General features: G+C 43.6%; 2 protein-coding genes across 2 annotated transcripts in view; both read left to right on the top strand.

The window, feature by feature from the left end:
- LOC126557483 (3-phosphoinositide-dependent protein kinase 1) overlaps positions 1-20,117 on the top strand; it is a 386,951-nt gene extending 366,834 nt beyond the window's left edge. The window contains exon 5 of the mRNA XM_050213276.1: positions 20,107-20,117. The gene's annotated coding sequence lies outside the window, so the exon portion shown is untranslated. The remainder of the gene's footprint in view (positions 1-20,106) is intronic.
- The window catches only part of LOC126556677 (titin homolog), a 36,806-nt gene that overhangs the window by 5,115 nt on the left and 5,921 nt on the right, over positions 1-25,770 (top strand). The window contains exons 2-9 of the mRNA XM_050212094.1: positions 16,782-16,838; positions 17,173-17,262; positions 17,905-18,298; positions 18,368-18,498; positions 19,918-20,088; positions 21,897-22,022; positions 23,260-23,757; positions 25,013-25,189. Coding sequence (XP_050068051.1) covers positions 16,782-16,838; positions 17,173-17,262; positions 17,905-18,298; positions 18,368-18,498; positions 19,918-20,088; positions 21,897-22,022; positions 23,260-23,757; positions 25,013-25,189 — 1,644 coding nt within the window. The remainder of the gene's footprint in view (positions 1-16,781; positions 16,839-17,172; positions 17,263-17,904; positions 18,299-18,367; positions 18,499-19,917; positions 20,089-21,896; positions 22,023-23,259; positions 23,758-25,012; positions 25,190-25,770) is intronic.

Raw genomic sequence — 25,770 nt, 5'->3', positions numbered from 1 at the left:
CCTAAATGGTTCAAGAAATCAAGGTTCTTTAGGATTGGAATATGGGGATGGGGCAGAATTTTTTGTGTGCTGTTGTAATTGGCGAAGAAAAACGGACTAAAGAAGAAGATGCGGGTAGGTATGAGAACTTTTTACGACCATGATAACAGTTGTACCGGCCAACCCTTCCGTTTGTGTTCTGTATATCAATGCATAAGTGATGGAGCTTTCAAGGCTTGAAGCTTTTAAAAGGCGAAGGTTTAAGATCAGTCATAGTCTAAATATTTAAAACATGTTGTTTGGGAGACGAATTAGTATTGGAAGATTTCTATCGCCAATAGACATTCTAGAGACATAACGGCTTACATCATATTCTGCTCAGAGGATCCTGTATGCAATCAAAAAACGATTAATAATCGATGAAAGTGAGTTCCTAGTCCTCTGAATGTAGTATTGCCATACCTCACATCTGTTTTTGTACCTTTTCTAGTAGCGGATCTGACATCACAATGATACCTCAATCACCATTAGTAACAGTTTGGTCTTTGCCATAAGTCTGAATGAAAAAAAGAAGGATCTCCTTTGGCAAGAAGACTGTGCATTATTGAAGTCTGGGTGAGTTGGTGGGTTCCTTTCATAGTACACACCCTTTTCCTCGTTGAAGATGGATCACATTGAAGCTTATTACGGGAGAGAAAAATTGAAGTACTCTCATCACAATACAAACCACCAGCTGTTTGTTCACAAATGAACAAATCCCGCCAGAAAGTAGCTTCACACAGTGTAGCACACGCACACCTCATCGCACACCGCTAGAAGAAACCAATGCCGGTGCAAGATAATAAAATTGGCAGACAATAATGAACAAAAAAGAAGTACGCAGTAAACCCTCCGTGACCTAAAATAGGAATACTATTTTAACGGGAACTAAGCGCGTGGTTTCGGTGGTGCTACATCCGTAATGGAATATTGAGGCCCACCGGTGGGTAGATGATGATGGTGAAGATGAGTTTGAAAAGAAAGAAAAAACCCTCCACACTGCTGGTGGGAAGTCAGTAGTTCCTTGTGGGGAGATTCTTTTGGGATCTCTTGCGCCGGAGATGCTGGTTGTTGGAAGAAATGGAAGGAAAGAAAAATCGACACTTGATAAATGTTTTCCGTGTCGATCTTGCACTATGAGCTCTATGGTGCTGAACATTTCGATCACATCCAGGTCTCTGTTGCTGTGCCAAGCCACTCCTTACCCAGTTGCGATACGGTACAAGAGTGATGTTCTGCGAAATTCCACACCTGAGCAGAAGCTTCTTTGGTTGCTCTCTAGCTGTTGTCCAAAAAAGGGGCGCGATCGGTAATCAGTTGATGTTTGATTTCGCCTCGAATGCTACCTAACGAACGATCTTTCTGGCTTGGAAAGGGTTTTCTCTTGCTCTGCACGGTACATCAAATTTGTGGTTTTTGTTCTGCATCTGCCCTCTAGTCTGCCAGCGGCAATGGAAAAGATGGAAAAGATTGGAATTAGTTCGGGAGGATCGACCAAGCCTGGCGGGCTTGTTGCTTTCTTGACTTGTGCACTCCCCTCCTAGCCAGTCTATGTGACTACAGATCAAGACTGACTGGCGCGTGTAGGAGGAGCAGACTGAACCTTACGGCCCCCCAGTCTATTCTTGTGTGCGCATTTTGCGTCTGCAAATTACGTCCCGCCCGGCCGAAGGTTTTGGTGCGTAATTGAGCGCACAGACTCGAGTGACTTTCCCGGCCAACTAACGGGACTTCCGGTGGTGAGGTCAGAATGAAAGTGAAGTTTTTGTGCGCAACGATGCGCGTGGTTTCGGCAGATCCGACGTGCCGTACGGATTGCACTGGAGTGGAGAAAATGTCGCATCCCACGTGAGAGGAACTTTTACAAGATCTGTTTCGTATTTAGCACGATAAGAGGGAGTGTAAGGGAGTAGCTTCATCGAAGGGCTGCTGGTGATGACACACAGTGTGACGTTTGGTGTGAATTGGAGCAGGTAATATGTGCTTGTGGAGGCTTGTGGAGATTATGGACGAATAGGTAGCATCTTACCTGAACGTAAACTGGAGCATACTATTTCAATCAACGGTAATGCGTAACGGGGACGAGCTTACTAATCAATAGCGCAAGTGCTGTATGACATCACTGTGCCGCCGCCGTCCTAACCACTGCAAAAGACTTGCAGAAAACGAAAAGTCTCATTTTATTTTAAATGACAGTGGGTGACCGTGCTGTTCGTTCACTGTACATCACTTACAAAGGCGAAAAGATAGATGGCTGTTGGGTGCGTGGGGAGCTTTCTATCGATCACATCTTGTGCTACTTTTAGCCGTACATTTAATAGAACTGTCATCAATAATGTTACCCAGACATAGATGAAGTTCTTTATGTACGGATTTCCTGAACAATATAATCTGAAGGTTACTAGAAGAGAAGAGACTCATCCCTTGAAGTGTATTTTAGCGTGTGATTGTTATGTTTATTGAGATTGCAAGTCGAAAGGGTTCATACTGTCGGCTTTGTACCATATGATGGGCGTAAAGTTGATGATTTGCTTTTCTGCAGTGTGATATGGGGTGAGAGACTGCAGACGTCGCCGTCTGGACTGGAACTCATTGGAGGGTGGTCTAATGCAAACATGGCGTCGTTAAGGCATTGTAGAAGATGAAGTATTGGATGGAAGTCGACTGTAGCTCAGACGTCTTTTTTTTTTTGTATGAAGCAATGGCTTTCCCATTGTTGTCTGGTGTTGAGCTTCTGAGTACGACTTTCCTTGGCACATCTGCCATGGAAGAGTTTAATGGATTGACAAGGTTAAATAGATTCTCGATTAACGGCTTCCTGCTAAAGTGTGGACGTCATTTCTTTGGACGACATTGATGGAGGTCTTCGGTTCGATTCGTGTTACTCCACAATAAAAGCGTCAAGCTTCGTGTCGAAATTCCTCCAGATGACCTTTAAACGTGGGAACAATCGAGTATCGAACATAGTGACCAGGAACGCAAATGTGTGATTCAATTTTTCCTTAAACGTGCACAGATTAACGCTTTTCCCACCGGAGGGCGATGGTCGTTTCCTGACATTTTGTTGTTGTTGCAATTCTCTAGTTCACGTGTCTGTGATGCTTGTCTGGATGACTAAACGGTTGTTTGTCACTTTCTTCTCGGTCATTCGGGGCGCTGTTGTTTGAGTTTCTGATTGATGCTAAGCCATCAGTTCCGGGGCGAGGAAGGTTTTGTACGTACGTGGAGTTCCGTTGCTCTACCGTCGTTACACACAGACATCGGTTGGGCGTCGTGGGAGAAAGTTGGGCTACGGAAGGAAGGACATGTCAACGGTGATGCATGTCTTACCCCCCGGTAACGGCTAGCTATCATAGTTCGTGAGCAATGGATCGTAGTTGCATGTACCGACGTTTCTCAGTGGAAAGACTGCGTCGTATAAATCACACCCAGAGAGAGAGAAAGAGAGACTTATGGAACTGAATGCGACTTAATTAATTACTCACAACATGCTCAAACCATAGCTTACCGGTACAAGCATGGGTTGGGTCGTTTTGAAGTACCTTTTCCAAGTAAACGACTATTGACTCAAGTATTGACTCAAGTCGGCCATATTCTCCGACCGCTTGAGTATTGAGGCAGATCTAGTGGCAGAGACAAAGCATCCGGAGCGATATGCAAACACTAAATATCGTTTGTCTATGAAATGCGCTTTCCACTTCGCGCGATTACGCTAAACTGCGCTGCTTTGCTGCTAGAGAAGTCTTGCGTGCGTGTTCACAGAAAAGCGCAATCATGGGCAGAAAAATGATGCGCGAAAATGAGGCAAATCTTTCGCAAATCTCGTTGTCCATCCATGGCTGCGGAAATCTTCTTCGTCGCTTCATTAAAAGTTCATTTCGATAAATTTGCAACGCTTTTACGTTTTCACTTTCCCGCCTGGCCAACTCCACACCCGTCCACCGGCATGTGCTGCCCTTTTTGCTGCGTTGCATGCACAGCAGCAGTTCGTGATAGTAAGGAATAAAATTAAAAAAGGAAAAAAAATATATGTAAGAGAAAAATAAAATGATGTTACGTTGGAGTTGTGTATTCGGGTGTGAGATGCGCTGTGGTTGATGCCGTCCACGTCGTTATGTGGGGTGAGTATGAAATAAAAATAAATGGCAGCATCACTGAAGGAGGTGAAGTCCGATGGGAGAGGGAGGGACCAGAGAGGGTTGATTGTGTTTCTCTTCTGACGTACGTCTGGGAGCCATCGCCCCTTTGCATGCATAACTCATCGCGTGCAGATGTCATCGCGGATGTACGCTTTTTGCCCTGAACCTGAGCCTGAGCCGGGTGGGTGTGGTCGCTGTTTGTATGGGTTAGCTCGTTGTTGCAAAAAAAGGGAGTCATAATTAACCCTTCTCTGCTGGTGCCATAGAACCTTCATATCCTTTTCGATAATTTCCAACCACTCACGAGACCGTCGCCGGGGTCATATGAGTAGGTGGTCAGTGGTGCAAATTTTCACCTACACGTCGCCATTTATCGCGGGTGATCTGCAGGGAAGTAATGGAGCTCGGAAGAGTTTTCTTTTGTTAAAACTTTAATCGCTGAGATGTGCTTTGCCATCCCGAAAAAGCCCACGCTCGAATAAGAGGTTTCAAACGCCTCCAACGTCTTTACAAAAGTGACACGAAAGTGCGAGAGCTCGAGCGAAAAGGAGTCGAATACGCTAAAGCGAATTTCATTGTGGGGTATCGTCTTGATTTTGGAACGATTCGATTTGAAGAAAAACTTATCGTTTGCGCTTCATGCTCATCAATGAACGTTTGAAGGGAATGGAACTGCAAAAGAAGCAGCAAAATGATTCAACCAGATGAGTAAGTAACGTTCGCCAAAGCCAGGGGGATGCTCGATGAAGGCAATAAGTTGCGATTGAATCGTCTTAAAACGCTTACGCGAAGAGCTACTACCGGTTGACGTATGAAATCGAGCATGGAATTATGAACCGCACCATCGTATCCTCCATTAAGCAGTTGTTTCTAAAAGGTATTGCTTCTCTGGGGGGAGTTTTGCGTTTGGTTTGGTTTGGACACTTCCCGCACACATATTCGACTTAGGGCCGAAACGGGAAAGATTCGAAGCGCTTTCCATTTCGTATGGCTGCTACCCCAAACCCGCTGCTGTGCAGCGGAAGGTTTATCTAAATACCATCGTCCAGCGTCCGGTGTTGTCTGTCTGGGTGGCTTCCTATGTTACGGTAGTGCGCGTCTGGTTTCTCATGCTTTTAACGCTATGGAGGATGATGATGACGATGCTTCCAGAAACTAGGCGGCCCTGGTTGGGTGCTGGAAAACCCCCGAAGGGTACTTGGACTTCGATGTAACTCTCTATATCATTTGCATCGGCACGTTCTGAGACAACGAATCGTTGCGCCTGCTGGCGGACATCGGAACAAGTGCTGAAATTACAGGGATTTCATCACCATCTCGTTCACCGTTCACGCTTCTTACGCCGGTGCCCTCAAGTCTAATGCATGGAGGTAAAGGAGCAAGCAACACCGGTGTTTAATAACACGGTGCGGATGACTACTCCTATGCATCTCTGGTTAGAGGCTACGCAGCACACCTTCTTCTGGACAGAAATCTAGTGCAGTGCAACTTGATCGCGGATTAAAAATAAAGTTTCATGTACCAACCGATTGGGGAGATTTCTGGATTAATGAGAAACTGAGATTCTTTGCCATATGTGATGAGATTCTATTTCGATACACCGGGAAGATAAGATATGTAAAACTGTGGAGCTATAATGAAGCGTATAATTTTGCACGTAGACTTTCTAATCCATGTTTTATTGCATTTCCATTGCTCTGCAGATAGTTTTATGTTCTGCAATAAATACGCATTAGAGACTCTTGACTTGAATTGGCCAGTTCTTTCGTAGTTGCGCAGGTTTTGAACGCATTCATTGCCGTCGCCCCTATCCAGATAAGAAGCTGCATTTATGCAACCTGCCCCAAGCACCGTCAACAACACTTAGGCCGGGTATACTGTTGTTTGAGGTGAAAATTAAAAACTTATCCTCAAATACACCGTCACCCGGAAAGGGGGAGAACTGTACCGCCTTCAACTTTTTAGCCGATGCCGATCATTAGTGACAAGAAGCGTTTGAAGTTAAAGTTGCAGTGAAATGCATCACCCGGCTGTTCTTTGTGGTGTGGTCTTACACAAGACAAAATCAATTCCGGTTTGTTTTTTTTTTATGTTAAACCGGCAAGTAGAGTGTGAAATGGTGTGGTGAGAGTCTTTTAAATGGGTTTCAGTATGCCAATGGGGTGCAATTTTCCAATCACACACGATTGATCTCGAACGAGGGATCATAATTAATTAAGCATCGATTCCTTAATTATTGCCCTCTCGTTCAGTGTGTGCGGCGAGTGTGCTTAGGGCGAGACCGACACATACTCCGATGCCGTTGGGCACTGTGGTCTGTGTCTGTGGTCCGAGAGCAAAAGGGCAAGCTGCTCACCTGCACCTTTTGCTGCACAGGGTAACAAGGATACGAACCTGCTTATTACAGTCGAACCGAAGTTTAGTGCAAACGTGTACGTATGATTAAAACCCGTGATAGAAAATTGAAACTCTCACACTTGCTCCCTGGATGAAAGTAGGTCAGCTAATCATGTTGGGGCGCGCGGCGACACAAACAGGTGTCGAAAGCCAAAGGCAACCTTTTTTAAGATAGTACAGTTTTGTGTAACTCTCGTTATGAAACGGGGCGGGTGTGTGTTTTTTTTTGTGCGCAAAAAGGGTACTAGGTTTGGGCGTTAAGGCCTCTTTCCTCTAATGAAATGGCAACCGATCTCATCATCATCACCTTAGCCACACGGGTACGACTGGGTTTAATAGAAAGCTGCGATTATGACTTACCGACCGCGGGTTGGGTCCTGTGTTATGGATGTGTATTGTTCGTCCGTATGTTTTCATCGTCATCCTCGGGAGAGGATATGTACAGCTGTAAAAGGTAATATCCATCCCTAGTCTCAATTCCGGAGGTTTGTTATTTTGAACTCCGATTGTTGGCCGCCGTTAGCGCGCACGGGTACGGTGACTAAAAATGGTACCGATTTCTCCCCTATTCAGAAACGCGCCTTATGAAACGTGATATAGTAGGACACCTTCGTAGAGCGCTTCGTGGTCGGGTTCGAGTTGGTATGGTAATAATTCAAAACTTAAAATTAAATAAACCCAGGTTTACCCCAGGATGGTGTGGTGTGTAGGGTCAGGGTGAAAACATCCGCACACAAGTGTCTGTGAAACCTGGTCATTTTAAAGGGTTAATTGTTGTTGTCCGCGAGCAAGCAACTCAGGCAGGATAAATACGAAATTTTGCTTATGCCCGTCGCCGCTCGGGTCGGTTCGAAAGGAGCTACTTTTATAAATTGAACGAAAGTGAAACTTTTGCGAGAAAAGTAACGTATACCGGACCGGATAGTCTTATGATGCTGGCGAATGTCCGCGGAAGGAATAAGATTTGTGTGTGTGTGTGTGACGTTCGTCAGTTAACGATGAGGTATGACACAAAAGATAAGCGTGCCTGTTGGTAGTTGATGTACTGAGGTGGAGTTTTACGTGCCTTCGTAATGCATAAATATTGCATCCTCACCTTGGTTTACGGTGAGCATGGCTAATGATTATCAACATATATGCATCGACGACAGTGTATTCATTACACGCTGGACATGGAGTCAAACAACGAATGAACACTCTTCTGAACACACCGGTGGTATGTGGTTTGATGTAATATGATCGTGTCATAGATACTATTCACCGCCATTTTCTCATTTACTGCTGTATACTCCCATAATCCCTTCAACTAGAGAGTGGTTAATAGTTTTTTCCTGACTGTCAGGTGCGCGTGTCGATAGTTCAAAAGGTTGGTTCACTTGTTGCTGCATACTTTTGGCTGTGTTGCCTGTGCAGGAAGATGTGTTCGGAATGGAGTGTAAATTGATAGAAATTTGTACATGCTGCATCCGTTCCATTCGCCTAGGCTCAAACCCGGGGAAAAGCAGGAATGAAGCAATTTATTATGCAATATCTTTATGATTTGATTATACGATCATTACGATTGTAAAGCGTTACATCCGTCTTGAAGCAATAGTCCATTCGGGTTGGACTACAGGACGATGATGGTAGATTACTGGAGAGTTTTACCATTACACTCGCTGGATGCAGACGATCGTTGCTGATGCAAGATACGGCTTGGGACGATCGTTCGGTGGTTGTTTAAGGTCCATGCAATGATGCTACTTGTGGTTTATGGATGGGACACCGCTGACGTGAAAGTGAAAGGACCCTAAGAACCGGGAATAGTGAGAAATGTTGCTGTGGACATCCTGACAGATTGAAAGCTACCTAGACTTGGCATATTATTACTTAATTTTTGTTAACTTACAACAATTAAAATATATATAGTAACGAAGAACAAATTAAGGTTGAATTGGGTTTAATTTTAGAGCAAAAATAATTAAATCCCACACAAGAAACATTTGTAGATGCTGACGTTATCTCACCACTTCGGTGTAACTTTCATCAACGACACTTTACACGTGAAAGACCCTTGACTGTGATCGTGATCCTTCTTGAACTGAGAAGAAGATGTCTTAAACCGCGGCAACCTTCTCCGCGGCATAAGCTGCGAACGACTGACTCTGTTTTGAGTGCCCTACTAAGGGTACCAGGGTTCAAGTGGATGATAGATACTGCCTGTTTTTGGTCCATCTCGTTACGTTCTGTTATCCTTTCCATCCCGTATACCGTAAGGGGTCAAAACTTCGATCTGTCGTTTCGTCACGTCATGCGGCTGCGTGGATTTTGGTCCGTATTTCGACGACAAGAGAGAGAAACGCTACAAAGACAACGTGCTCCGGCACCGTCTCGTGTTAATCGGTTAAAGTGGGCTGGAATTCCTCTCGGCTATTCGTTTGCCGTTTGTGCGATGCCGTGGAGCTTGTCATTAGCTTGTCACGTCACGAAACGGACCCCATCAGGTTCCAGCTACGATACGATTTCGATCATCCTCATCGTGTAGATTTTGCCGGAGGAGGTGCCCGATGACTTTTTACGTGTTTCAACGATCGGGGATGGTGAGTTGGGGGTGTACCGGGACGCCGCATCAGGAAGAGGTCGTTTGACTTTTTTTTGGGGTACTCCAGCCAGCACCACCGAGAGCCGCAAATGCAGGAGAGATTGATGATGACTTCATCGTTGGGAGATCGTTAGCGCGAACGTGTTGGAGGAAGAGCTGAAGTCACCGCACGCGGGAAGTTCCGTGACTTGAATCGTGGTAGAATCTTTATCGACTTGTGTGACCAACGAAAAGCGTGCCGTAATCGGGCTTTTAGTTTGTGTGTTTGTTGGTGCCCTCCATCAAAGCCATTGTGCTGTTCATTTCCCGGTGCAAAGATGGATCGGTGGTTGGTAGCGCTTTCCTTAAGCAAATCAACGCGAAAAGATCGTCATCCATCATGCACAGATCACGATGTGGGTTCAATCTGTGTTTTCCCCCCTGTTTTGCTCTTCACCGTTGTACACCCTCTCCAAAAGGAAGGATGAAAGAGTGGAGGTTAATTCGTTTTTAGTTGCCATTTTAACGGCTGTACATATCAGCTGGTTGAAGCGGTTGGTAAATTTAAGGAAGATACTATACATTGCTGCTGATGTATCAAAGCGCGCCAACAATGAATAGAGCAGCATTGACGCTTTCAATACACGACCACGCTGTTTGGAGCCGTAAGGTAAAGTTATGTGATGAAGCGTATTTCGCGCATAGTCTACTGTTAGGCGCTTATTGCATACGCTGTCGATTGCCGAGCTGCGCTGTATGGCTGAGGTATTAGTGACTCAGTTATGAAATTGCAAACGGAATTAATTGTCGGTGTTGCCATACTATTCTATCGATCTCTTATGCTACTGATGAATGTTAATTACTGAACTTTAAAAAAAAAAGAAATTTCCCAATGTTCTAGAAATAGAAACTATGCTACTCCAGCACACGCATTTTATTGCCTCGCTCGGCGTACTGAATTTTTTAACCGTACTTCTTTTAATGCCAGAATGTTTGTCTTTGGAATTTCTTTGGTCCATTCGGTTCATCTACATTTACCCTAACTTCAGTGCGTTTTTCTTTAGATTTTTCTTCTATTGGTTTACTGGTTCTGCTGCTTCGGTTTCATGTTGTCCGCTGCTAGCACTTCTGAAGTTAGTGCATTCGTATTACATATGCAATGGAGAAGCATCAGAGCGTGATCGTTCATAAACCAAAATTAGACACGGGGACGAGTGTGAAAAACGAAAGCAAGAAAAGTAAAATATGGTGGAGAAAGTACATGCACATGGCTCTAGGAAATAGCATTTGAGTTCTAGAATCAAAGACCGGAATTATGAAGAAGAATTTTCAACCGACCATGTCTATCTTTCTAATCCTCGATATGGAATGTTTTAGGTAAACAAAACCTTAAATATTTCATAAAAAATTCGGACACTAAAATTAATGTACCGCAGCAAAATTAGTGCAGACAAATTGAAATGAAATGTGCTATGAATAATGTATCTCGTTCTAATTTGTTCAGTTTTAGAACATTCGATGTATAAGAATTATCTTCATATTCATGTTTTTCTTTTAAATGCGTTTCTCTGATTCAGATTTTTCATTCACAATTTGGTGCTTTATTTAGAATGAATTTATACTAAGGGGGTTGCCGGTCTCCTTATGTGTAGTGCACTGTAGCTCTACTCTCTCGTTACTCACTGGCCAACATTGCGAACGATTCTCTCACTCGCCAGCTCAATGTTTCGTTGCGTGCATACAAAGCTAAGGGGTGGCTTGTGTCATCTTGGACCGACGCGGCGAGAGCCCGCTAAGCTAAAACGCGGCTTGCGACGGTCGTAAAGTCATCGTGTGGACGGACGGAGCTACATGACTGTAGTGGTGTTTTTGTGTGTGTGGGGAGAAGTAATGGCTTTAGTCGCGACCGCGGCGCGAAATCAGTCACCGTGGTCGTGGTGATCGCGTAGACCTAACCAGCCTTTGCCATGACTCTGGACTTGCCGTCGTGGTTCAGTCGCTGCCATTCTCTATCTTCCAGTGCTCCCGGTACGACGAACGAGTGAAGTGCGTCTTCCGACATTCGTGTCGCCCTTTCGGTGGTGTGGTAGATCGCGCGCGCGCGCGTTTTTCTTTTTCTTGTTACAGGCTCGAGATCGAGGCACGGTACAAGTTCGTTGAAGAACAGTCACCCAAAAAGATTCGGTTTAAAGTGTGGGTTGGGTTCGTGGTTGATCTTAGAATGGGGCAAGGTTGGGCCTTGGTGTCTGGGATCTGGTGTTGTGTGCGCGTGTCGTGTGAGAGAGGCTCAAGAAGCAGGAGTGCGGGGGGTGTGTGTTATGTTTACTTTTTTGATATTGTTGTTGCAACATCAGCAAAGTTACCACTGAGTAATCTGAGTGAATGAAGTCAAAATGAGACAGAATCGATAGCTGAAAATAATCGTGACGCGGTTTCGCCGAGCGAAAGGAAACGAACCCCGTTGGGGATGTGGATTTGATATGTGACTTCGTGTTTGACAAGTTTACAATTGCCGAGAATGCTGCAACTGTGAATGTGTGTGTGTCCCTGCATACTGATCACTGCTGATGACTCTGCTGTTGGCTGTTGCTGGCAGCTCTTTTCGTCGATGAGTTAATAAACGCGACGTGCACTCGTGGTGGCCCCCGTAGTTCGATGCATGCGTTCGTGGCGGATTCCATTCAGCGCGATAAGATAGAGGAAATGGGTTCTTGGTCGCTGGTGCCAGATTGTGTTTGAGTGTGTTTGTGGAATTTTTGGTGACGACGAGGCAACATATGGAAGTCTTTGCCGGGTCGCAAGCCTTCCATGACGAGTATCGAGGGTGCTCAAGTACATACAAAAATAATCAATTAAGCCGTATCAAATATTTGCTGGAAAAATGCTATGCTGTGTATTTGTGGACTTCACTGTGGGAGCCAGCCATTACATCCAACTTGATTTGACATCTTTGGCAAAATTACCTTTCTCCAGTTAGTGTTCAGCAATCTTAGGCCCTTATCTGATCGCATCGTTTGTCAACTAATCGTTAGAAATGTAGAAAGAAAAACAATCAAAGCATCGTTGATTCGCCATAGATGTCGTTTCTTGGCGTCACCAAGAAACGAGAAGACGTCAGGTTGTACGGCGATAAAACCAAATTTATGTGCGCCATTTAAAAACCCTTGAAAATAATTTTCCCATAAACTGTTTCACTGCTGGGGCGATTTCTATCGATCTATCGCTCTCGAGTAGATTCGCCCTTCCGCTCCAACGCGCACACACACACACACACACACATAGTCTTGTAAATCTTCTCCAGCGTGTTCGTTAGCGAGAACTAACCTTGTTAGCTCCATTCATGGTTTGCTAATGCCCTGTAGCGCATAGTTTTAGTTGTAGTTACGTTAGCGATTGGCACGCCAAACGGATCGTGGCCAAACGACCTCAATGTAAACCAATGTCCCCCTCCCAGTAGAGATATGGTTGAACGATCGATGCCGAGGGTCTCAGAATCGGGCAAACGATTATCGATCGGCGAACTAATAATTTTGCCCATTGCAAACGATCGATCACAGCGGCGGCGATCGAAGTACTAAGATTTCGTGAAGGCGGTGAAGCAAAAGAAACACTAGAAGTGTGTGTTGATTGGTCAGACGTTTAGACGTACCTTCAAATAACCTCAAATTCTGTGCGCTGTTTAGGGTGGTATCAAGGGTCCGAAAGATAAACGATGTGGACGGGTAACTTTATCTTGTAAAGGCCAGGGTCGAGTAAATAGCCGAAGAATGGCTAATATTTACTTGTTTGTTATCGGTAAAGGTTCTCTTCTTGCTTTTTATGAGTTGCCTGTTCCAGCCCAAAATCATTGACCTCAGTAACTTTTTACAACCTCGTAAGAGAACAATGCCTAACGACGCACGTAAACCCATACGGGAAGTTGAGGGAACTTTCGGCAAACTGTTTCCACTCGACTGGATGCATTCTGTTAGTTTTCGAGGGAAGCAAAGTGTGGATAATAACTCCGCTGGAGTTCATTTACGTACGGAGTTCACTTGCTGTTTGCCCGTATTGTGCTCCCCGGTAGGTGTCAATTGCATCACGTTCACGCACCATCGATCGCTGATGTCTTGGAGATGTGATTTAAGTCAATGAGCAAGTTGTTGGACGCAGTGTATGAACAAGAAATGCTAAGTCAGCTGGATCGGTTCAAGCTCCGAGGTTTCTTCGCGCCTTGGTGTACGACCTTGGTGGAGGTGATCATGGTTCTTGAGCAGCTAAATGTTTGTGACGAAGCAGGTTTGCGTGTGTGTGGGCAGGCACTTTGGGTGTGATGCAAATTAAGTTCGCCTCCGCTTGTGGCATGACGTTAGTATGGATAGCATGGAAAGGTTTGTGCCTGATCGATGGACGAGAGACATTCGCATGACAGTTCCCTGCTACACTGCTGTTGGCCGTCGATCACCGGAAAGTTCGATCGTACGCGTGCAGAGTTTCTAAGGCGTTCCAACTTTCTACGGTCGACATGTTTGTGTGTTGACTGGAAGCCAATGCATACGATGCACTTGTTTGAGACACTGTAACTACAAACAGCAGTTGAATAATCGATTCGTCGTTTCCGATTAAAGCCGGGAGCAGTGAATAGTTTGTGCTACCCGTATACGGAGCTAGTCGATGCTGCTGCTGCTGACGGTGGTACGGAACACTTGTTTCCGAATACGCTAATTGCAACATTTAATGCACTACGCGTAGTGTTTCGACCCACGTGCGAATTTGCGGAATGCTAAACGGAACGCGGTAGGTTTCGCTGTCAACCAACCCGTGTGCCAAAGCCCGTCGGTTCTTTTGTTTGCGTTAGCGACCGGTTATTGTGGGCCGCAGAATGTTGCGGTCTTGCTAAGTGCTACTGAGCTCTTCTTTGTTTCATTAGCACGTCAAGAATGTAACTGGCACCCGCGCAAACGTAGAATTGAACAATACTTTCTAAACACATTCATCCATTGTGGGAGGCCTTAGGCCATCAATTGCTGGAACCATTACAATCATCATTAAAATCTAACCCTTCTCTGTAAACCAACGAAAAGTCCATATGCTCTTCCAGACGGTAGCTCAGTTTTGTGAGCCTGACCTTTTGGCAGCGATGCTAGCGATTGCGTCAGCTTCTTCGGTGAACTCCACGCTAATCATGGGAGCATTAAAATAAACCACAAAAAGTGTTGTAACGCTTCTGCATCACACTCGCTTTGGTGGGCTATTATGCAGTGTGCTCCAGATGTTAACTGTGTGCTAGGCGCTTCCCAGTCGAGAGACGTGGAAGACGTGGTGTGTGTGTGCATCGGTCATTATGAGGGGTCTTTGTTGATGAAGCACTGCTGCATCTATATCGCAGTATGACTATTGTTTATTACTATTTTTTGGCACGATTCAGCCAGCAGCCTGTGTTGGCGGGAGTTGTGTCGCGAAACTTCCTAAGGTCGATAAGGTTATAAAAGTGGGCAAATTGGCAAAGAGAGGGTTTGCCGTTTGTGTGACGCAAACAAAAACGCAGCGATGATGCTTCATTTGCGGCGAATTAAGGTGGTCCATAGATTCGACGAATCTATTAAGTAAACACATCTACTCAATGCGCATTATTGATATATGATCTCCATACAGACACACAGCTATCTATATCTCGGAACTACCTCAACTGCAGCTTGTCATCTGAGGTGTTTTGGGTCATTGCAAAACAGGAGAGATCGTGCATGAGATAAATGTCAAGTTCCCGTCCATATAAGGGTTGAATAGATGTGCAAATGAATGAACAAATACGCATTGATCCATACCAAAACTGGTGGTGGATCAAAATTCGCAATGCTGATGCTAATGTTTGCGCAGTTTGTTTGATAGGAACTCGTTCTATCTGTTATCCGTTTATCTACCTACCGGGTGGGTGTGTTTGCAGAAGATGCGTCGTGTAATCGTTGTTCTGTGAAAAGTGAGTCAGTAAGAAAATTCATCGATGAGTGGAAAGGCGCTGCTTTGCTTGGCTGATTATAGCAGTTTTAGTTGTGTGTCACTGTGTGTGTCTTATCAAATTACTGATGCACTTGGCCTACAGTGGGCCGCAACATTCATTCAACCGAAGCTGATGCGATATCGATAGCGTTTTGTCTTGATTTCCGCCGGTTGTTTGGATTTGGAAGAGAGAAGCAAACACTTCCGATCGAATGTAGTTTTCCTTCTCATGTCTTGATCGATGTTTTTTGAAATATTATACAAGATCTCTCCATGCTTCACCTTCGTTTCGATTCGACAGACTACTATCAGCGCTAGGAAGGAACGTCCTGATAGGAATAGAAATGACAATAACAAACGTAAGCGAACACAATCCACTTCTGGCGTGAATGGCCATAAACAACTCTCAATGTCAGCGTCTTGGAAGATCATGACTCAATGGGTGTTAGTGTCGAACTGCGAATAGAAACGAGCAGGTTGTTTAGCATACTCCACCCGTTGCGTTGTCTCTGTACTGCAAAGGGCGCTGAATGAGACAAACTGTGTATGTGTTGGTAGCTGAGCAAAGTCTCACAGATTGTAACAAGTAAGTGTCAGCGCCGCCACGTTTTAATAGCTCGCGAAAGGTGGTGTGCCTTAGTATGGGGTTCTTCACGCAGTTGGGGAGCAAAACATTATCCAGCTGTTGTGTATGGTGTGTCGTCAATTTTTCTGAGCACACTTCAGTGTACAAGCAACGTGACTAGTGCACGCGTTAGTGGTGAACTGTAGTAGTTGTTATTAACTATTGGATTGGAAAGTGTTTTGTATATTCGTTAGAAATTAAACTGGTAGCTCCTGAGAATTGCTTTTACTGACGTACTGAGCCTTAGCAGACTCTTCTGGAACCTCTTACTCCAGATCAGTCCGCAGTCTCACCACTCATATCAAACATTCTTGTCGTTGTGGTGCAGCCCGTAGGAGTAAAAGTAAAGCTAGTTCTTCAGTGTACACGCCGCGTCTTGCCAGTGATGGTTTTGATCGATGATGACAGTTTCAATGAATCGTTGCCCTCAAACGCCACCATGCTGACGGACGAAAGTGATCGTATTCCAAGCACGACGCTCGCAGTGCTTCGTGGTATACTGGTGAAATCGTTGTCCCGCGAGAATCTCAGCCTGACCGATCAGCAACAGCTGCTGGGAACGCGGAAGGCACGCCATGTTCAATTTAGTCTAGGTAAGAATGTTGGACGGTGGGAAGACCAGCCGGTTGGTGAAAAGTAAATGCTTAATGTTAGCAAAGTCGTCTTGAAAAGTCTAGAATATACAGGGATGATTGCGTCAGTCAATGATCATCTATTTGAGAAATATCTCTATTCGTCACGTACATCATTTAGGGTGATGGAGCCTAGCCATGCTGTATAGATCTCCGTTCACATACCTTCAAACCGTTGCATTCGTTCTATTCTATCAATTTTGAGCTCAGTCGCACTTACGTGCCTTGAATTTCTATATGTGTTTTACACTAATCGATATTGACAGAATGTGACGTGCCGTTTGCCACTTGTCAACAACCTGACTCGCGCACGGTTGAATATGTTTCGCACATTCTCATCGGAGTTCGCATATAAAAAGTTCATTGTTTTGATTATTGTTCTTTCTCTCTTTCTTTTTCTCTTCTTTTCCGTGCTCGGCGTTCGTCATGCTCAGCTGGAAACAGAGATGCGACCGTACAAAAACAGTCAAGGCCGTCTTCAGCCAATAGAGGTAAGTGACCAAATATGGGCAGCAGCACCATCGAAGCAAAAAAAAAAACTGAAGCAAGTGATCTTCAGGTGGAGGAAAACTAGAAGTAGGAAGCGCCTTTCTCAATGAGCTATTCAGAATAAACTCACGTCGCCGGGATGGAGTTTCTATTTACTTGAGCTGTGTCTTCAATTAACAACTAAATGTTATTCGATTGCGATGCGCAGGATCATCACGCTCTGTGATAGGATGCTCTGTTGTCCAGTTAATGATAGTATTTTCCGTTCTTTATATTTTCATTTGTGCTCCAACAACACATCACTCTGTGTTCCTACTGAACTGGACTGTCCGTCAGACCGTCAGCATGAACAGTCCGTTGCGCATACTCTTCATTGGTTTGCTTGCGTCGGCGAAGATAGCGTCGATAACGGTAGAAACCCAGAAGGTATACTATAAGGTTAAACTCCGTCACGCACGCTAGTAGCTGCAAAGTCCCGAGTGTGACCGATTGCCATGTAAAGTTGGGCACACTTGAGCGACCGTAATGCTACGGCGGGAATGAGATTTTTTAAATATATTGTTGTGGTGTGCGCTTGATCACGTGTGCATTATAATAACATGAATGTGGTTTTTCTTCGAACGTCGATCAGCAGTGGCTCATCCGCTGCTCCATTAACAGAGCGTCCTGCCCTTCCTGAAGATTTTAATTTTAATCGCACGTACATATCAACTAAAACCCCTTTCTGCTGTTAATGTCTTCTCTTTCACTAACACTGCGAGCTGTAGATTGATCGTTGTCGATCAAATTTTCGAAGGACTTAAGATTTTTGAATCGAAGAGCCGAAGTTTTTCGATAACATATACGCATGATAATTGTTGCTGCCTCGCCCTTCTTTAATCAATCTCTAGATCAAACTTCTTGATGGAAGTTTTAAAAACTTAATTGAAGGTTAACAAGTATCCCGATGTCTAAAATTAGTTCCCCGTTGACTCCGATGGCTGTTGTTGTAAAACTATCGTCCTGCTGCTTAACTAACGCCTAATCCTTTTATTTGACCTACATATTCCTCGCCCGCAACCCTGCCAGAATTGCAAAAGGAACGTGAGGAACGAATAAAACAGATGAAGGAACGACAGAACGAAGAACGCCAGAAGAAGCTCGAAGAGCTAAAGGCACAAGCACTGGCGGCACAAAAGTTCCGCGAGCAAAAGGAGGAAGAACGACGCCGCCGGATGGACGATCTGCGGAGGCGAGAAAGCGATCGACGGTCACAGGTCGAGGAGCGACGCCGCGCCATCATCGAGGCCGATAACGAGCGGCGAGAGTACATACTGCGCAAGAACCAGGAGCGCGAACAGCGCATGGAGACAAAGCGACGCAATGATCGAGGTTCGATCCAGTTCGCTTTCGGTTCGTCGACGCCACGGATGATCGATACCAGTGACAGTGGCATGTGCAGCTCGTTCTGGGCTCATAGGAGGTAGGATGGTGCCGCGGTAAGCCACAAATGATGGACCTTCTAACGGCTGTATCCTTTGTATCATTTTAGAGCCACATCTATTACGAACGTAGCATATACAGGGGCGGCATTAACGAGGCGCAGTTCCGAGCGTGAACTCACCGACAGTGCGTCGAAGAAGCGAGCTACCTCCGCCAGTGGTCTCGACCGATCGACCGACGGTACGTATTCTGGATTTGAGATGCCGCAACGGCGACAGTTGGTGGACATACATTCTGTTGCGCCGAAATCTGTAGCCGAAGTTGTTGTTCCGCGATTAGATCACAACATTATATCACCACCACCAACACATACAACGTTCGCCGATTTCAACAATGAACATTCTCATAAAGCATTTGTCATTACGAGTGTGCGTGGGAGTTCGTTCCACACAGTTGCTCGCCATCAATAGTTTCATGATCCTTGATGTAAATCATCTCTAAGCCGTGAAAGGAGCGTTATCGTAGAGCTCGTGTTAGAACATACATGTTTAGAATGTCCAGCTTTTTAGTAGGAAATGATGGAAAGAAAATATTCTTTTGGCAACAAAAGTTAGTCTCTTGTGCCAATGATTCATTTCTTTAGTGCAGCGCCAAATGGACACTGTGATCCTCGTGTTGTGCGAACTATTTCTTCGTCTCGAGCTATCTTAGTGTGTGGATGTTATCATTGATAGTGTTTCACTGTTTGTTCGAACGCACGCGCAAAGAGTTTTTTAGTCCTCTTGTTCTTTATAGATATATATATCTCTCTCTCTCGCTGTGCCCTAGATCGGTAGTCGGATATTCCAGCTGAAGTATATCTTTTTTATAAGCTTTTGCCTTATGGTTTTTTAGTTTAAAATGCTGCTGGTCGTGGTTTGCTTAAAAAAGGTTTTTAAAATTTATTTCTTTAGAAGGTGCGTTGCATTACGTTGCATTACTGCAAACGAGGACAGTACCAGTGTGTTTACCCGAATATTGTTTCCATTCCCTAACCAACCAATTCTCTAGTCTAGTTTTACGGATCTGTCTTCTTTCTGCATTATACCAAACGCATTCGGGTTTCTTTTCCTTTCTTATGTGGACGGTTTCTATCTTTTGCTTGAAAGCGTTCAATTTTGTTAAAGTTTCTCGTTTTTCTGTTTCTAAATAGTTGAATGTTCTGCGTTCTTATGTTTTCTGTTCATTTTAAAACGATACTCATCGATACGTTACACTAGAAACGTTTTCCACTTACGCTATCCTGTGTTTGCTCACGATGTTAATCTCTCTTTCAATCCTGTTCTCTTTCGTACATGTTGTTTACACCACTCGCTTCACTGCCACACTTGACATAATCGGATTTACGTGCTCAAAAATCATATCGCCCCGTTCGCGTTCGTGTAATCGCAACTCTACAAACTCAACCCGGATCCATCCCGGATGCTGTACTTCGTTGTTATTACAATTATTTTACTTTTTGTATCTTGCTACCGGTTACAAAATGGCACCAAATGTCTCGAAACTATTGTAAATTGTTGCATCTTCACGCATCGAGCACATTCCTGCTGGCTGTCATGAATACTGTACAATTTGTAACTTTCGATCGATCCATATTTGCTCGTGCCACCCACCCAACAGACCAACGGCGAATGTCCAGCTCGATGTACGAGGTGTTCAACTGGACGAGCACCAGCGAGTGCCCTAGAAAGCTAACGTTCTCGCTCGCTGGTTCCGGCATCAACATCGACGATCCTCCGACGGCCGCCGAATATCAACCGGCAGCTGCGCGTAATTATGCTAGCGGAAAGGGTAAAGCCATCCTTTTAGCGTGTGTGTGTTCTTCACAGCGCACCACGAAGAACATTTATCGCCTTCTTCTCTTTTCTTACTGCGCCTTTGCATCCTCTTTTGTTTCAAAGTTTCGTTTTCCTTTTTTTGGTGTGCACATTTTGTTTGATTTCTCATACTTTCTAATAAGTTTCAGCTTTGTTTCTTTTTTTTTTCTTGTACATTATTGCCTTTGGTTTCAAAATGTTCTTCCTCATTTGTACTCTTTCGTTGTTTTGACTTTGTACCTTTATTTTCAGCACTGTTGTACAAATACGCATTGATTTCTGATTCCTGTTTCGTAATCGTTTCCCATTTGGTTGGTTTAAGTTACATCATTTGTTTGTGTCCTTCATATTTTCTTTCCAAAATTTTAAAGACGCTTTACTCTCTCTCTTTCTCTGTTCTGTTGAAACATGTCCTATGTTGTGGTTATTCGCGTTATTGTTGGTACTTGTAGTCGTTACTTGTTGACTTTACATGCCCTCACAGCATTTTGGCGCCTGGCTTCTGTTCTCCTGTGGAAGTGAATGTTATGGATGCAGTTTTGTTGAATGGCGTGTTCTGCTCTCCGATCTTGTTTGAGTGTGATTGGTGACTTTTTCTTTTGATAGTAACGTTGAATTGCTCTTCTTGATTTACGTTATCGTTCATTATGCTGTGTGATTTCAGTTCAGTTGTGATCGCTTTATTTCATGCTCTTAAAACTAAAAGCTTAATTTAACGACCTTAAAGAGTATGATTCTTTTTTGTTAAAATTTCGGAGACATTTTGCTTAAAAGAGCGTTTTTCAGTCTTTTTATTAAGTGTTTTGTTTTCCTTTTCTCTGTACGCATACTTCACTCTTTCAATCTAACGCACTGTTCTATTAGTTTTCATTTTCTCCTCTTTTATTTCATGTTTTTGACATGTTTGTAAAGAATGATTAACGTAAATGTTTTTATTTGTGTGTTTCAATCAACAATGTTGCCATCTGTTGTTTTGTTTCTTCTTATATAATTTACCTTCTGTTTTTGTAATAACTGAATGTGACTTCTGAGTTATATCTGTTTATCTGTTAAAAGCATGTTGTGTTTAGTCTACAAATCCTCTATAAAATCATGTTACTGTCCTGTAACATCTTTGTTAAAAACTTTTTTGCTGTATTTAACCAACTATCTTTTCACAAATGTCGACTAAAACCTGTTGTGTATAGAGAAAAACCGGCTGATAATAACAATAAACTACAATTCTCTTGTGACTAACGTAAAAATCTCATACAAGATTTGTTGACATATAATTAAATTCATTTTTGTCTCTCTTTCTGTCTTTTTCTTTTCTCTTTCCATATGTTTTTATTTATTTTCTATGTTATTTCTTTGTTTCGTCCCTCTCTATCTCTCTATCTCTATTATCCTGTCTGTCACTCTTATGTGTCTCACAATCTCGGGTGCCTACTCTTCTACGTTCAACCTCACCGCTTGGACAACATACTCAAAAACACATACACCTGTTTCCGGTGGGTGGTTTACGATAAAAATCATAACATCCGCAACATTCTTTCCATCTAACCTCGTACTTTTCTTTCTTTTCTTTTCTATGTTCTTGATTTTGACTAATTTTCTTTTCACCTGGGGGTTGCTCATTGGCGGCCGACACACTGATTTGTTGTCCATCGGAATGATTCCTTCGTCGTCTCGGTTTTTATGTTTATTTTCCATCGTTCCCCTCCCCCTCTTCCCTCTATGCTTTCTCTCTTTCTGTCTCTTCTTCCCATCTTTCTATCACTTTCTCTCTGTTTTCTCCTGCAGACGATACAGCAGAAATGAACTATCAGCGCACTGTCAATCGTCGAAAGACCGATCTAATGCCTACCATTCCTAGTCCTCGTGATAGCTCTAGATCGTCTCTCGGTACACACACTCCCAGAACACCAGGTAGTATTTTATTGCTTTGGCGTAAATTTTGCGTCTACTATTTTTCTTTAGCAAATTAATTTGTTTTGCGTTTGATATTTGCGTTCTACTTTCGTTCTTCGTACGTTTCGTTTTGCTCTGTTGTTGTCTCTGGTTACACCTTTTTGTGTTTGTCTAATGCCTGTTTAACGCTCCATCTCAAATGCTCTTACATAAGTTTACCTTTGTTACGTATGCAAAATTGCGCTATTTTCCATTGTGATTTGTATATTGGCATCATTCGTATAATTTTTTTTTACTATATTTCAAACACAAAGTTTGCATGAGAATCACAAAACATCTCCGCTGCTCTTTCGATCTCTTACTGTGAGGTCTCCTCTCAGGTCCCCTATGTTGCCTTCAGCTCTGCACCATTTGCGTACGGATCAATATCATCATCGCGTTGTGTACCACCACTTGCCCATATACTGCTTATGTTTGCTTATGCTTCACTATTTTACTCTCTGTCTCTCTCCTTATCAAACCATGTTTTGCTTCCGTGTGCGATCGACAGAGATGTATCGGTTATCCATAGAGGAAAGTTGTGTTGATAATGCGTTCGATTTGTTGGAATCATTCAGTTTAGGTTCTGCATGTTTTGTGGTATTTTGCATGTACGAAAGGTTTTATGCAGCGTAAAACTCAAATCCTTTCTAGCTGTGTAGAGCAGTTGTGGCTCCAACCTATAGCTATTCATTAAGTAGTTGTCTAGATGTTTCATCTCCATATAATCATTCGCGCTCATTCTTCATCACCGTATCATGTTATACGAGCGCACCAAAGCAAGATGGTGCAACAAGACGGACAAAACTGTTACTGTGAAATGAACGAAATTATTAGAACAGAACATCCATTTTCTTTACTTTCGTGTAGCCATTTTATTTACTTTATTGATGAAAGTTTTCTTTTGCTTTTCTTCTTTACCTCTTTTATTTGACTCAATACTCAATATGTTTGGAAATTCTCATAATACATTGCTCGTCTTCTGCATGATGATGGCTGCCATACAAACACACACAAATACACCAAATATTAACATACAAACTCATAACCACCACAATCACACACATGAACACCTCAACGAAACACTCCTGTACTTTGTTACTCTATGTCGTTCGAACCTGCGGTACTACTGCCTGCTGCCGATATTGCTGAATATTGCCCTTTTCCACCACACATTCGACATAAAACCCCTACACCATGATCCACACCGATCCAGGCCGAGCGTTTTCGATGACACGCTTGGATCAGCTGGCACAACCACGGCGGCGCAACGGTGAGCACATCAGCGCCATACTGGAACGCGAACGACGCCAGGCACTGGAGCTTGAGAATCTGACCCGTCTGTCACTGTCCTCGTCGCGATCTTCGCCAACCGGCAGCGGTGGCAACAGCAAGCGTATGTCGCGCAGCATGTCCCAACTGGCCGGTAGTGGGGCCAAGTATAGGAACCAATCGCAAGAATCAAATTCGGGCCGCAGTCCCGGCTTTGGGGGCGGTGGTGGTGGTCGTAAATCATCGTTCAATTCGTCCTCGATGAACAGTGGCAACACTTCGCCCATGCGTCGCAACGATACATCCAAGAGTATGTCCCAGCTGAACACGGTTGGTGGCACAACGCGCATCACCAAAACCGAGCGTCTCCGGCAGCAGTACCACCAGCAACATCAGCAACAGCAGCAACAACAGCTGCAGAGTCAGCTACTGGTGACGAACGGTGGGTCTCAGTCTCGAAGCGCGGAGGGAGGATTTTTTTTTTGGTGCGATTTATCGTGGGGGCTAATGGAAGTTGTTCCAAAAAGGTTCTTCTAATACTATCCGGGAATGCACAAACGACCACTAATTGACGCACAAAGTAAACCTCTACTTGCTGATCACTTTGTACGATTAATCCTGCTGCATCTGCTAGTAGGTGGTGGTTGTCCTTGGATTTTCTTCCAATAGTCTTTCGTTTCATCCCTTCTAGGGCAGATATTAAAACTTAAAAAAGGAGCTTCTGGGAAGGTTCCTAACTTAAGCAATTATGCTTCAGATTATGGTGTGTTGACAACACAATAACTCTCACACCCATACACCTCACACACATACACACGATCACCTAAAACACGTAATATAGAGTTAACAATCTACAATACATAATGCCTGTATTAAATGCCCTAACTCCAACTATTAACGATCGCTTCGTGTATGTTGAAGTACTAAACCAAAGTAAGAGGTTGTAAACGACATCAAATCACCAAAATATACAATTACTCTGGATCATAACATTCACATCCGCTTGGTAGTTTTTAAGGGAGTCTCATCGTCATTTCATTCTAATTCCACCATGGCTGCTAAGTGTATCTGCCTTTGCATATATTACGTGATACGTTCGTTTTTTTTTCGCATCCGTTTTTCTTGGCTGCAACTGTACATACTACCTACGAACTACTATTGCTCTAGAATGTTAAATATATTTTTTTACAGTTATGATTTTTTAAATTACAAAACATTACCTATATTACTCGCTAATACAACATTTAGCTAGTTAGACACCACATGTATACACATCATCTTTACCCTCATCTGATTATTCGATGTTCTCTTCTTTTTTTTTCATCCCGTTCCCTGTTCCGCACTAAAACCCGGCCTATTTTCCTTTTCTCCGATTCGCGTTGTGTTCGATGAACATCATCGAACCTGTGGCCTTAAAATGGACACATTTTTTGTTTTGGTTTAACGCTATAACAAACACAACAATTTCGCCTGTGTTGGTCGTGTGTCGTTATTATAAATCCATCCTTCCCCTATATCCTTGTTTCCGTCCTTTGTATTTGTGTGCTTGTACGTGCGTCAATCAACGGGGCTTTTGGGAATGTTCCTGCGTTACTGTGGACACACAAATACACTTACAAATTTCTGTGGACGAAATGATGCGGCGAATGGCTGACGATGGTTTTTCTGTCGGTGTGATTGATGGCTGCGATACACAGGTCTCCGTTCCGGCGAAATGACGCCTACCAGTCTGAACACTTCGCGGCCCGGAAGTGCAATGTCCAGCTCGACGACCGCGTCCGGTATCGTGTATCGACGAACCCTGCCAGCACAACGTAAACCACGACCGGCCAGTATCGCCGTTACCGGCGTTACTGCCACTGGTTTGAAGGAAGGTTTGTGTGTTTTCTGTTTCTGATTAATATATTCTGCCTAATCTTCACGAATTTTCGACCTTTAGTACGCTCGCTCCTTTTAACACCGTTCCTCCGACATACGTCAGTAGGATTTTGTGTTTTTTGGACAGAATCTTTAACTCTTCGTGAGGTGTATATTGCACATAGCTGTAAAAAGTGTATAAACATATATGTGTCGTATATTTTGTTGTTTAAAAAAGTCCAGTTCTTAGAATCAGATTGCTTAACTAATCAGCAAATTGCTATTACATTCAATAATTTGCTATTGTCATTCGTTCATACTTGAGCACTACGCATCGTTGCACAGAACAGTAATATTTCAGCAAAAATTCACAAAAATCCATTTTCAATTTTAAACATTGCAAATACAACAATATCTGATTCATTTACACCTCTGCTCTGTCACACACCCGACTCTGTATCTGAAGAAGGGAAATATTGATTATTTATAGGAAATAATTTTTCTAAGTGCATTTTCTTTTGATTTGCTTATCGATTTAAGAAAATCTCGAAAGAATTAACCACCGATAAATAAATCAGCAGAAGCGCTTTATAGCTTA

The sequence above is a fragment of the Anopheles maculipalpis genome, chromosome 2RL, assembly GCF_943734695.1.
Source record: "Anopheles maculipalpis chromosome 2RL, idAnoMacuDA_375_x, whole genome shotgun sequence".
Classification (NCBI taxonomy): Eukaryota; Metazoa; Arthropoda; class Insecta; order Diptera; family Culicidae; genus Anopheles; species Anopheles maculipalpis.
The sequence above is the reverse complement of the archived record's forward strand: the minus strand, read 5'-3'. Positions and strand labels throughout refer to the sequence as shown.